Source organism: Vipera berus (genome assembly GCF_964194415.1).
Source record: "Vipera berus genome assembly, chromosome: 1".
Taxonomy (NCBI): Eukaryota; Metazoa; Chordata; class Lepidosauria; order Squamata; family Viperidae; genus Vipera; species Vipera berus.
Genome location: NC_138202.1, coordinates 353750800 through 353764215, shown reverse-complemented (window position 1 = coordinate 353764215; position 13416 = coordinate 353750800). Strand labels below are relative to the sequence as shown.

General features: G+C 47.1%; 1 protein-coding gene across 1 annotated transcript in view; it reads left to right on the top strand.

Annotated features, from left to right (window-relative positions):
- The window catches only part of AATF (apoptosis antagonizing transcription factor), a gene marked incomplete at its 5' end in the record, with an annotated part of 117019 nt that overhangs the window by 44324 nt on the left and 59279 nt on the right, over positions 1-13416 (top strand). The window contains one exon of the mRNA XM_081346588.1: positions 12826-12937. Within this exon, the coding sequence (XP_081202714.1) occupies positions 12826-12937 (112 nt within the window). The remainder of the gene's footprint in view (positions 1-12825; positions 12938-13416) is intronic.

Genomic DNA, 13416 nt, shown 5'->3' with positions numbered 1-13416 from the left:
GCAGCGCATTATTATGAAATGAAAAATGCCGGCCATACAGTTGATTAAAGTTGAAGACAGTGGAATCACTGTTTTTTAAGATTGTGGGAGAATTAAAGGCATATTTTAATAGATGTTGACAAGAAGTGAACTAACAAAAGCAAAGCAAAGGATTTGCTTGAAAAGATTTAATCAAACGTGTTTCTTGGGGGATTAATTGTCAGGGATGACTGGGGGGGGAGAGAGAGAGAGGCGGGCAAGGTGGGGAGGGGGCTGGCTTGGGGTTTGCATGAGGAGCATTGTTCTTGGGCCAACATATCCAGCATTGTGTTTGACCTATGTTTTAACTTGGTCCTGGAGCGGTTGGTGAAGAAAGATGCTCACTTTGAAAGAATATAGCTAGTCCTCAATTTAGGACAGTTCACTTAATGACTGTTCGGACTTACAACGGCACTGGGGAAAAAAGTGACTTACGAGTGTTTTCACACGTACAACCGTTTGCAGCATCCCCATGATCATGTAATCAAAATTCAGAGGCTTGGCAACTGACTCATATTTATGACCTCCGTTCATTCCGCCGGGGCCTGAAGACCTGGCTCTTCGAGCTCTCTGGCCCAGGCTGAGGATTAATTTATTTTATTTGGGGTTTTATTTATACAGGGATAAATTTAATCTTTTTTAAACTTGGTTTTTTAACTTTTGTATTTTTGGTTTTTAATTACCCTGTAAACCGCCCTGAGTCCTCCGGGAAAGGGCGGTATATAAATGTAATAAAATAAATAAATAAATAAATTTATGACCCTTGCAGTATCCCGGCGTCCCATGATCCCCTTTTGCAACCTAACAAACAAAGTCAATGGGGAAGCCAGATTCCCTTCCCAACCACAGTGATTCACTTAACAGCTGGGGCAAGCAAGGTCGTAAAAAATGGGGTAAAATTCACTTAGCAAATGTCTCGCTTAGCAACAGTTGAGCGGTGAGGCTCAGTTGTGGTCATAATTGCGACAACTACTTCTGCTCCCTTTTTTCTCCTAAATGTTCAAATCAGTTAGCAAAAAAGGCAGGGGCCTCAGTAACTTGTTCTAAAGGGAAGATCTGAAAGGGGCTTTATCCACGTTCGCGATATTTCCTGAGTTGTAATCTAAAAGCAAGATACTTTTTTCTTTGTGTCCAGGAACTCGAGTTAGATGTGCTTAAAAACAGCAACTGTCAGAGGGACCTTGGAGTCCTAGTGGACGATCACTTGACCGTGAGCCAGCAGTGTGCAGCAGCAGCCAAAAAAGCTAATACAATCCTGGGTTGCATAAACAGAGGCATAGAATCAAGATCATGCAAAGTATTAGTACCGCTTTATAAAACCCTAGTAAGACCATACCTGGAATACTGCAGCCAATTTTGGTCACCATATCACACACAAAAAGATGAGAGTTTGGGAAAAAATCAGAGAAGAGCAACTAAGATGATACAAAGGCCTGGAGACTAAAACATACAAAGAACGGCTGTGGGACTTGGGTCTGGCTAGTCTAAAGAAAAGAATAGGGGAGACATTATAGCAGTATTCCAGTATTTGAGGGGCCAGGTTCTTCACCTGAGCACCAGAGGACAGGACAAGAAACAATGGTTGGAAACCGATCAAAGAGAGAAGCAACCTAGAATTAAGGAGAAACTTCCTGACAGTGAGGACAATCAACCAGTGGAACAGCTTGCCACCAGAAATTGTGGGTGCTCCATCAATGGAGATTTTTAAGAAGAGGCTAGACAGTCACTTGTCTGAGATGGTGTAGGTCCTCCTGCTTGAGCAGGGGGCTGGACTAGAAGACCTCCAAGTCCCCTTCCATCTCTATTCCATTCTATGTACAGCTGGTCCTTACGATTTACTAGGAGGTTGCTAGTATTTATAGGATGTGTGTGGTGAGGAGATTTGCAAAGGTTAAACACCCTCTCAAAGACACAATACATCACCCTCCATGCTGGAGTTGGGCCGTCATCGTGTAATGCCCCTCCTTGTAGGTACAGGTAGTCCTCGAACTACAACCACAATTGAGCCCAACATTTCTGTTGCTAAGTGAGACATTTGTTAAGTGGATTTTGCCCCATTTTACAACTTTTCTTGCCACAGTTGTTTTAGGGAAATCACAGCAGTTGTGAAGTTAGTGACATGGTTTGCTAAGTGAATCTGGCTTCCCCATTGACTTTGCTGGTCAAAAGGTGACAAAAGGGAAATTGCACGATCCCGGAACACTGCAACCGTCATAAATACGAACCAGTTGCCAAGCATCCAAATTTGGATCAGGTGACCATGGAGATGCTGCAACGGTCGTAAGTATGAAAAACACACAAGTCACTTTTTTCAGTGCTGTTGTACCTTTGAACAGTCACTAAGCGAACTGTTGTAAGTTGAGGACTGCCCGTATTTCCAGCCTCCGGTTTCCCATCAGAAGGGAACAATATCACTGTGTTTTACTAGAAATATAAGATGTACGCTGAAACATCGTCAAAACAGGACTTTACTTTTTTTTTTTATCATCCCCTTCATAAAATGAAAAGGCTTCTTCTGCTCTGTCCCTGCAGGCAGTTCTTGTGAGACTTATTCTTAAAATAAAGGATTGTGCCAGTTACTTGTTGAGCTTTGTCGTTAAGTGGAAACTCCACTCCTGGTTTGCTACGATCCAATTCCAGTACTTCCAATCGCAATCATTTCCGATTTCCCAATACCTCACTGGGAGTGGGGTAAAACTCTGCAGAATTCCCCCCACTGAAGACTGTACTCTTTTGAAGGCACCTTAAGAGCTGTGAATTTTTGTTTCACGCAGATGACAGCTAGCGGTTGCTGTCTGGTGAATTCTGCTTTTATCAACCTTTTTAACTCAGGGGTACCCAGCCTTGGCAACCTCTAAGGCCTGTGGACTTCAACTCCCAGAATTCCCCAGCTAGCCATGCTGGCTAGAGAATTCTGGGAGTTGAGGTCCACAAGTCTTAAAAGTTGCCAAGATTGGACACCCCTGAGATTCTAACTTTTTCCCTGCATATCTAGCGCTGTGGTGAAACACCTTTCTGCAAAGGGCTGGTGGCTTCAGAGGTTCTGAGTGCTCCATCACCAGAGACTTTCAAAAAGAGACTGGAAAACAATTTGTCTGAAATGGTGTAAGGTCTCCTGCTTGAGCAGGGGGTTGGACTAGAAGACCTCCAAGGTCTCTTCCAACCCTATTATTCTATGTTCTAGTGCCCTGGTGGCGAACCTATGGCACGCATGCCACAGGTGGCACACAGAGCCCTCTCGTTGGGCACGTGTGCCATTGCCCCAGTCCTAGGCCTTCAGCTGGGTTTTATAAAACCTTTTCGCTTTAGGCCTCCGCTGCCGTGTTGGGGGAAAAAAAAGGTTCAATCAATCAATTTCAACTTCTTGCGGGGGGGGGGGGAAAGATGTTGCAAAGTTGGAATTGATTGATTGAACTTTTTAGTCCCACCCAGTCTGCCGTTACCACTGCGGCCGCGCCCACCCAATGGGCCATGCCCATCCAATGGGCCATGCTAGCCCAATTGGCCACACCCACCCAATGGGCCATGCCCATCCAATGGGCCATACCAGCCCAATTGGCCACACCCACCCAATGGGCCATGCCCATCCAATGGGCCATGCTAGCCCAATTGGCCACACCCACCCAATGGGCCATGCCCATCCAATGCGCCATACCAGCCCAATTGGCCACACCCACCCAATGGGCAATGCCCATCCAATGGGCCATGCTAGCCCAATTGGTCACACCCACCCAATGGGCCATGCCCATCCAATGGGCCATGCTAGCCCAATTGGCCACACCCACCCAATGGGCCATGCCAGCCCAATGGGCCACACCCACCCAATGGGCAATGCCCATCCAATGGGCCATGCTAGCCCAATTGGTCACACCCACCCAATGGGCCATGCCCATCCAATGGGCCATGCTAGCCCAATTGGTCACACCCACCCAATGGGCCATGCCCATCCAATGGGCCATGCTAGCCCAATTGGCCACACCCACCCAATGGGCCATGCCCATCCAATGGGCCATACCAGCCCAATTGGCCACACCCACCCAATGGGCCACACCCACCCAATGGGCCATGCCCATCCAATGGGCCATGCTAGCCCAATTGGCCACACCCACCCAATGGGCCATGCCCATCCAATGCGCCATACCAGCCCAATGGGCCACACCCACCCAATGGGCAATGCCCATCCAATGGGCCATGCTAGCCCAATTGGTCACACCCACCCAATGGGCCATGCCCATCCAATGGGCCATGCTAGCCCAATTGGCCACACCCACCCAATGGGCCATGCCAGCCCAATGGGCCACACCCACCCAATGGGCCATGCCAGCCCAATTGGCCACACCCACCCAATGGGCCATGCCAGCCCAATGGGCCACACCCACCCAATGGGCCACACCCACCCAATGGGCCATGCCCATCCAATGGGCCATGCCAGCCCAATTGGCCACACCCACCCAATGGGCCACGCCATCACTGTTCTAGTGGAAAACAGCAGCTTGATTTTTACTTATCAAAGGCATATTAGCTCTTGTTGGTTGTCATCCTGCTATTTTTCCCCTCCCTCAGCTTCTGCTTATCTCCTTTCGTTTTTTAGTTTCTTTTACCCCCATTAGTCTTTTCCAATTTTCTTTCTTTCTTCCCCCCCCCCCCCCGGCCAAATATTGTTGGCCACCTTGAAATCTCACCAGGAAAAAGACTAAGGGCGGCTAATTGCGTTGCTCAGGGTCTTTAATAAAAGAGACCATAGGATAAACAAAACTTTAAAAATGCAAGAGATGGAAGCCTGGGAATAGAAAGGCCCAGCAGTAAAATTAAACAGCGGGATTCGCCCCCCCCCTCCCCGATAGATAGAACTCATCAGGCTTAGATGGGCTTTTGAAAATTGAATAAAAATGTCCTCTGTCAACAGGCAGAGATAACAGAAATTGGGCTGGTTTGGTTGCCTTGGGCAGTCGTTAACGGCATTGAGGCTGCGTTCTGAATTGATGAATCTCAGCTATCTTCCTCCCTCTTCCATTAATTCTACTGCTGCTTTGGGTTAGGCTTCCCCTTGACATCCACATTTATCCTTAAATAACTGGTTCGAGGGTTATTGCCCTATAGCGCAGAGGTCCCCAACCGTGGAGAGAGGTTTTTCCGCGGACCGGAGGGGACGTGGTTTTTATGCTGCCTGCATCCCGCGAATGGGGCTTTCCTTGTTAAGTGTGGACCAGTTGCTGGCATGCCACGGCCCGGTACTGGTCCACACAGACCAGGGGTTGGGAACCCCTGCTGTAGTGCAAGAGAAATATTTTGAAAAGGTGGACTGCTAGTTAAAAACCAGCTCTTCTTAGTGACATTAATACAATCAGGAGTTTTTAAGAAGAGACTGGACAGCCATTTGTCTGAAATGGTTTCCTGCCTGAGCAGGGGGTTGGACTAGATGACCTCCAAGGTCCCTTCCAACTACTTCTTCTTCTTCTTCTTCTTCTTCTTCTTCTTCTTCTTCTTCTTCTTCTTCTTCTTCTTCTTCTTCTTCTTCTTCTTCTTCTTCTTCTTCTCCTCCTCCTCCTCCTCCTCCTCCTCCTCCTCCTCCTCCTCCTCCTCCTCCTCCCTGATTCTATTCTATTCTATTCTATTCTATTCTATTCTATTCTATTCTATTCTATTCTATTCTATTCTATTCTATTCTATTCTATTCTATTCTATTCTATTCTATTCTATTCTATTCTATTCTATTCTATTCTATTCTATTCTATCCTATCCTATCCTATTCCATTCCATTCCATTCCATTCCATTCCATTCCATTCCATTCCATTCCATTCCTCCTGTTTCTATTCTATTCTATTCTATTCTATTCTATTCTATTCTATTCTATTCTATTCTATTCTATTCTATTCTATTCTATTCTATTCTATTCCATTCCATTCTATTCTATTCTATTCTATTCTATTCTATTCTATTCTATTCTATTCTATTCTATTCTATTCTCAATAAAGATTACTATTCTGTTCTCTTCTGTTCTTCTTCCTGTTTCTATTTTATTCTGTTCTATTCCTCCTCCTCCTCCTCCTCCTCCTCATCATCATCATTATTATTATTATTATTATTATTATTATTATTATTATTATTATTATTATTATTATTATTATTATTAACCATACTCAACATCTGCCCGTCTTCCCAAATGGGGAACCCCATGTTTTCTGAACGTCCATATTAAAGAAGGCTGCCTGTTACCCCGTTGGGTTTTAAGTTGCCGGTTAAGACGGCCTCTATCTGCCTGAGCCTCTATAGCAGCTTTGAAACAATTTGGTTTCCCGTTCTCAGCCATCCAGGTCACGGTTGTCCCAAAGGCGCTCTCCCAAAAGGCAACTGGACTTTTCTTTGTTTTGTTTTGTTTTCCCCTTGAAGACATTTCGCTTCTCATCCAAGAGGCTTCTTCAGTTCTGAAGAGGAACCAAACTTCTTCAGAAATGAAGAAGCTTCTTGGATGAGAGAAGCGAAATGTCTTCAAGGGAAGAAAAAAAAACCCCAAAGAAATAATTCCAGATGCCTTTTGAGAAAGCACTTTTGGGTTCCTCTGATGTAGTCGAATGACATCCTTAGCCTGTATGGGCAGCTGTAGAGTTCAATAGCATTTAGGAACCCAGGTTTGGGAAAGGCGGCTGTACAAGTAGTAGCACTGTGAATTTATGAAGTGTGAAGATAAGTCCATTTTCCTAGCTGCCTTACCCCTCCCTGGGCAGTGGGCAACCAGTAACGTCCCACTTAATGTTCTTAAAAGGTAAAGGTAAAGGTTCCCCCGCACATGTGTGCTAGTCGTTTCCGACTCTAGGGGCCGGTGCTCATCTCCGTTTCAAAGCCCAAGAGCCAGCGCTTGTCCGAGGACGTCTCTGTGGTCATGTGGCCGGCATGACTAGACGCCAGAGGTGCACGGAACACTGTTACCTTCCCACCGTAGTGGTCCCTGTTTTTCTACTTGCATTTTTACGTGCTTTCGAACTGCTAGGTTGGCAGAAGCTGGGACGAGTAACAGGCGCTCACTCTGCTACGCGGCACTCGGGATTCGACCCGCCAAACTGCCGACCTTCTGATCGACAAGCTCAGCGTCCTAACCCACTGAGCCACCGCCTTCTTATCCTCATGTAAATACTGTAGTGCAATTATAAAGAGCCCTGGTGGCGCAGTGGTTAGAATGCACTGTTGCAGGCCAATTCTGCTGACTGCCGACTGCCTGCAGTTCAGCAGTCTGATTCTCACTGGCTCAAGGTTGACTTGGCCTTCCATCCTTTCGAGGTTGGTAAAATGAGGATCCGGGTTGTTGGGGGGGGGGCAATAGGCTTTCTCTGTAAACCACTTAGAGAGGGCTGTCAAGTTCTGTGAAGTGGTATATAAGTCTAAGTGGTGTTGCAGTTGCTATCATTTGAATCTAATGCAGAAAGTCTTACAAGATGCTGGTGTAGAAACCAGGAGACTGTGAGTTCTAGTTTTACCTTAACCCTGAAAGCCGGCTGGGTAACTTTGGGCCAATCCACGAGAAACAGTGAGTCCCACTTTAGGCAAGGAAGTCACTTGGGTGACTTTGGGCCCACCACCAGGAGACGGCGAGTTCTAGTCCTGCCTAAAGCATGAAAGCTGTCTGAATGGCTTTGGACCACTCACTTTTAGCCCAACAGGGTTGTTGGTGTGGGGAAAAGAGAAGGAGGAAGGTATATACGTTTGCCTCCTTGAGTTATGTATAAAGTAGTAAAGGTGGAATAAAAATCAAAGAAATATATTCCATGGTGTTTGGGTGATCACATTGAAGTGCACATGAGTATCATTGTGGCTATCAGCCGATGCCTGCAAAGCAGGGGTCCCCAACCGTAGCAACTTTAAGACCTGTGGACTTCAACTCCCAGAATTCTGGGAGTTGAAGTCCACAGGTCATAAAGTTGCCAGGGTTGGGGACCCCTGCTGTAAAGGAGTAATGACTCCCTGCTATGTTCTTGCAATTCTCTGCTGGTCTTTGACAAGCAGGGTTGAAATTTTTGGAACCATGACGTTTTTACATCCAAGTAGATTCATCAGAAGATTACTTGGTGGACTGATGGGTTTCTTTTTATGGCTTAAACTTGCTTTTCCCAAACTGGCAGCGTCTGGATCTACTAAGGTGACCATTTCCCCAACATCCCAGTCTGTAGGAGAAAGAATAGAATAGAATAGAATAGAATAGAATAGAATAGAATAGAATAGAATAGAATAGAATAGAATAGAATAGAGTAGAGTAGAGTAGAGTAGAGTAGAGTAGAGTAGAGTAGAGTAGAGTAGAATAAAGTAGAATTAGAATGGAATGGAATGGAATGGAATGGAATAGAATAGAATAGAATAGAATAGAATAGAATAGAATAGAATAGAATAGAATAGAATAGAATAGAATAGAATAGAATAGAATAGAATAGAATAGAATAGAATAGAATAGGAGAGTTGGTAGGGACCTTGGAGGTCCTCTAGTCCAGCCCCCTGCTCAAGCAGGAGGACCTATGCCATCTCAGACAAGTGACTGTCTAGCCTCTTCTTAAAAATCTCCAGTGATGGAGCGCCCACGATTTCTGGTGGCAAGCTGTTCCACTAGTTGATTGTCCTCACTGTCAGGAAGTTTCTCCTTAGTTCCAGGTTGCTTCTCTCCTTGATCAGTTTCCATCCGTTGTTTCTCGTCCTGCCCTCTGGTGCTCAGGTGAACAACCTGGCCCCCTCTGCCTCGTGGCAGCCCCTCAGATACTGGAAGACTGCTCATCGTGTCTCCCCTATTTCTTCTTTTCTTTTCGCTAGCCAAACCCGAGTCCCATAGCCGTTCTTCGTATGTTTTAGCCTCCAGGCCTTTGAACAGAGACGACGGAAGGTACAATACGCCGATGAAGCAGCTCAGTCACTCTCTGTTAGCCTTTTCAGAAACTGGCATCCAGAGCAGAAGTAATACATATGTTGCCGTCTCTCTGCATATGCCAGTTGTCAGCAGCAGGGATGCCCCCCCCTCCTCCCCCTCCTCCCCCTTTAATGCATCTCCAGTGCCTCCACCATTCAGGAATAAATATGTACTGTGCTTGATGGCAAAAATAATTCCCCCACTTTATCTCGGCTTTGTTCCTTTGGAAAGCCTGCCTTCCATTCCTCCGGCAGGGTGATACGCTGCCTTCTTTTGAGGCCTTTTTGTCGGTGGCTAAGCCACAGTTTGGAATGAATGGGCTGGCGTTTTTCAACCTGCTAAAGCCGGCGAGAGGGAGGGAGGCAGGCAGGCACATGATAAATGGGAAATGTGCTCTGGGCTGTCTCCTTACCACTAATCCAGAAACATGGCTTGCAGAAGACTTCCAGATTTAAAAAGAAGCAGACAAGTCTGTTGATTTTCCCTAATGGCAGTCTTGGGTGGTGGGGGGCCTGTAATTTGGGAAATAATATTTCTTTGCACGGAGAAGGCCATACCTTCAGCTTCCAGAATCTCCTGTCAGAACTGATGGCTCAACGTAGCTTCTTAAGGCTTTGCAAGCTTTCCACTAATTCAGGGTTTTTCAACTTTTTCACCCATTGTGCCACTTTTAGGATATGGCAACATCCGAGGACCACCAGTCGCCTAGCAAGGTGTCAAAAACCTGATGACGAAAAAAAAAAAGGAAAAAAGTGATGAAGTACAGGTAGTCCTCGACTTACAACAGTTCGCTTAGTGACTGTTCGAAGTTATAACGGCACTGAAAAAAGTGCGCCCCATGCCACAGCCGAGCAAGACACCTGCCTGCCTGCCCGGCGGCGCTCTTCCTCCTGTCCGAGGTTTTCATTGTTGTGAGCGTTTCTGTTGAGGATTGGCAGTGGGAGTGGGGTGGGGGGAATGTTTGGTTTTTATTCCCCCCCCCCCGTGCTGGGTGGTTGCAGCAGGTTTTGGTCACTTCACATGACCCTGGGACACTGTGACCGTCATAACTATGAATCAGTTGCCAAGCATCTGAATGTAAATCACAAGACCCTGGAGATGCTGCAACATTCCAGCTGATTGACACTTCTTCTGGGCTCAGAAGCGCCAGGATCAGCGCTGAGCTCCAGCTGGAGCCTGGCGCTGATCCTGGTGCTTCCGCTGAGCCCTGACAGCCACGAAGAAGCACTGATCCTGGCGCTTCCGCTGAGCCCTGACAGCCCTGCAGCTCCAGCCGTGTCTCGCTCAGGCTTGTGCGGTGCTGCCACCGGTTCGGCTCATTCCCTCCCCCCGCTACCACTTTTCTAAGATGGTCGCTTACCACCTGCCAGATGCCAATGTACCCCAGGTGGTACCTGTACCACTGGTTGAAAAGCCCTGCACTAATTCACCACCGCTGCATGTGTCTCAGATATACAGAAAGTCCTACGTTGGATCAGTGTTTTTCCCCCTGGGCAACTTGAGATGTCTGGACTTCAACTCCCAGAATTCTCCAGCCAGCATGCTGCCTGGAGATGTCTGGGAGTTGAAGTCCTGACAGCTTAAAGTTGGCAAGTTTAAGAAACATTGTTCCAGTTTAATAGTTTCGGTCATGGGAGCCAGGTACGAGCTCTTCATAAGAGCTTCGGGAGCTACTTGTGGGGTAGAACAATGAGGCTAGTTCTAGATCTGATTTAGTGGAAAGCATTTTTTTGTGTCTTCTCTCCCCAAAGACTTTCATTCTTTGTCAACCTCCCTTTACGGTAATTGGCCATTCCAGAATTCTTCTGACCGACTTGCCAGCTTGGTGAGGCAGTCCAGATAAGAAGCATGTGCAGATGAACTACAGGTAGTCCAGACTTATGACCATAATGGAGCCTTGTCAGGCCCAAGAAATCGGGAAGCAAGGCAGCTCAAGTGACTTGTATAGGTTAATTGCATGCTAACACTCTCTACAACAAGGGTAGGCAACCTTGGCTCTTTTATGACTCGTGGACTTCAACTCCCAGAATTCCTGAGCCAGCATGCTAGCTCAGGAATTCTGGGAGTTGAAGTCCACGAGTCATAAAAGAGCCAAGGTTGCCTACCCCTGCTCTACAAGAATCAGATCTACTAAAAGTCAAGGCAAATTGGCCGTACATAAGAATCTGTGGTATTGAAGGTGGGCTGGAGTTAAATCTCTTGTGGGTGTGAAAGGACTTGAGACTAATGACTTGTTTGGCCCCTCCTTCGGGCTCAGCCTGGTCATTTCCTATAGCCCAGAATAATGGTCATCAGTCGTATCAATTGTTAAGTGGGTTACCATGGGAACTGGATCCAATTTTACAATGTTTTTTTGCAGCTTAGCCATTAAATGAATGCCGCAGTTGTGAATCAAATGCAGCCGTCGTTGAATGAGCCCATTGTACCCAATGGGTGGGTGTTTGTTTTTTTTTTTTTGCTAGAGACTGGAAATAAAGACCAGTTTCCGGCAAAAACACCATTGTAATTTGTGGCCGTGTGACCTCAGGACATTGCAAATGGCTGTAAATGTGGGCTGGTTGCCAACTGCCATCAGTTGAGGGGTGGTAGTGGTTGTCAGCTTTGTCCTCGGGAGATTCATCACAACTTCCAATAGTTGCTAAGATCCCAGTCGTAAGTCGAGGGCCTCCTGTAATTCAACTTTAGTTTAGATTATATCAACGCAGGTTTGCAAGTCGGGAAATACATTTCTGCCCCGTCACTTTTGCAGTTCACAAAACTAGGCAGGGTTTCTTCTGAGATCTCCCGTGCCCTCTGCAGGCTAAGCTTCTTCGTATCTGACTGAGTGCAGTATTACAGGCTAACTCTGCCGACGACCAGCAGTTCGATGCTGGTCGGCTCAAGGTTGACTCGGCCTTCCTTCCTTCCTTCCGAGGTCGGTAAAATGAGGACCCAGATTGTTGGCGGCCATATGCTGACTCTGTAAACCGCTTAGAGAGGTCTGTGAAGCGGTATATAAGTCTTGAGTGCTGTTGCTATTGCTAATTTGGGTAATGAAACAGCCAAGCTCAGAGAGCAACCAGCATATATTTACTAGGTTTTGCAGCATCCTGGAATCATATCCTGTTTGTGACCTTCCCATCTGCCTTCCAACAATGCTTAAGGACCACGTGATTTGCCTAACTGCAGTAATTTGCTTAACAGCCGTGGCAAAAAGGTTGTAAAAATTGGCTGTGACTCACTTAACGGCCACCTTGCTGAGCAAGCAAAATGCTGGTCAGAGTCATAAGTCAAGGACTCCAGTGAACACTAAGGACCCCTCAAGATCACTCCTGCGCACTTTTACATCGGCATGCAAAGTAAAACAATCCTGTGTGTTCTCCAGGTGGTGAATTTGTAAGAGATTTCCCTAGCAGCATCTTACTGTCCAGTAAAAATCAGGGGTGGAAAAGACTTCCTCTGGGCCATGCCCAACCTCTGTTAGGTTCTTAATATCCTCTTCTCGTACCAAATGTGCGCCATTCCTTGCAGAGTCATCTTAAGGTAAAGGTAAAGGTTCCCCCGCACATGCGTGCTAGTCGTTTCTGACTCTAGGGGCCGGTGCTCATCTCCGTTTCAAAGCCGAAGAGCCAGCGCTTGTCCGAGGACGTCTCCGTGGTCATGTGGCCGGCATGACTAAACGCCAAAGGCGCACGGAACGCTGTTACCTTCCCACCATCGTGGTCCCTATTTTTCTACTTGCATTTTTACGTGCTTTCGAACTGCTAGGTTGGCAGAAGCTGGGATGAATAACAGGCGCTCACTCTGCTACGCGGCACTCGGGATTCGACCCGCCAAACTGCCGACCTTCTGATCGACAAAGCTCAGCGTCCTAACCCACTGAGCCACCGCGTCCCCTGAGTCATATTAAGGCACTGGACAACTTTCTCGTTTCTCCCCACAGGTTACAAAGCGTTAAAGTCTTTGCTGAGAAGCCTGGTGGATCTTCAGGATGAGCTGTGGCACCAGAACTCGGGGACCAGACATTTGGTAGCAGGACAAGAGAAAGAGGAGAGGTAAAGAAGACTGTGACGGCGGTGACTGGGGAACGGACGGGCAGAGGCCACAAAACACCTTTCCAACATTGGGGGGGGGGAAAGAGGAAAAAAAATAGATGGGGGTCAGCCCTCGAACCCAGCTTACAATCACAATTGAGCCCAAAGCTTCTGTTGCTAAGCGAGACGGGTGTGAAGTGAATTTTGCCCCCTTTTACAACCTTCCTTGCCAAACATGTTAAGTGAATCACTGCGGTTGTTAAGAATAGAACGACAGAGTTGGAAGGGACCTTGTAGGTCATCTAGTCCAACCCCCCGCCCAAGCAGGAGACCCTACACCAGACATGTCAAACACAAGGCCCGGGGGCCAGATCCGGCCCGCGAAGTGGTTTCATGTGGCCCGCGAAGCCACCCTGGAAACAGTGAGGGAACGGCCCCCACTGCCTTCCAGAGACCCTCCTCCTGCCAGAGACCCTCAGATCTGTCCCACTCCTGCCCAG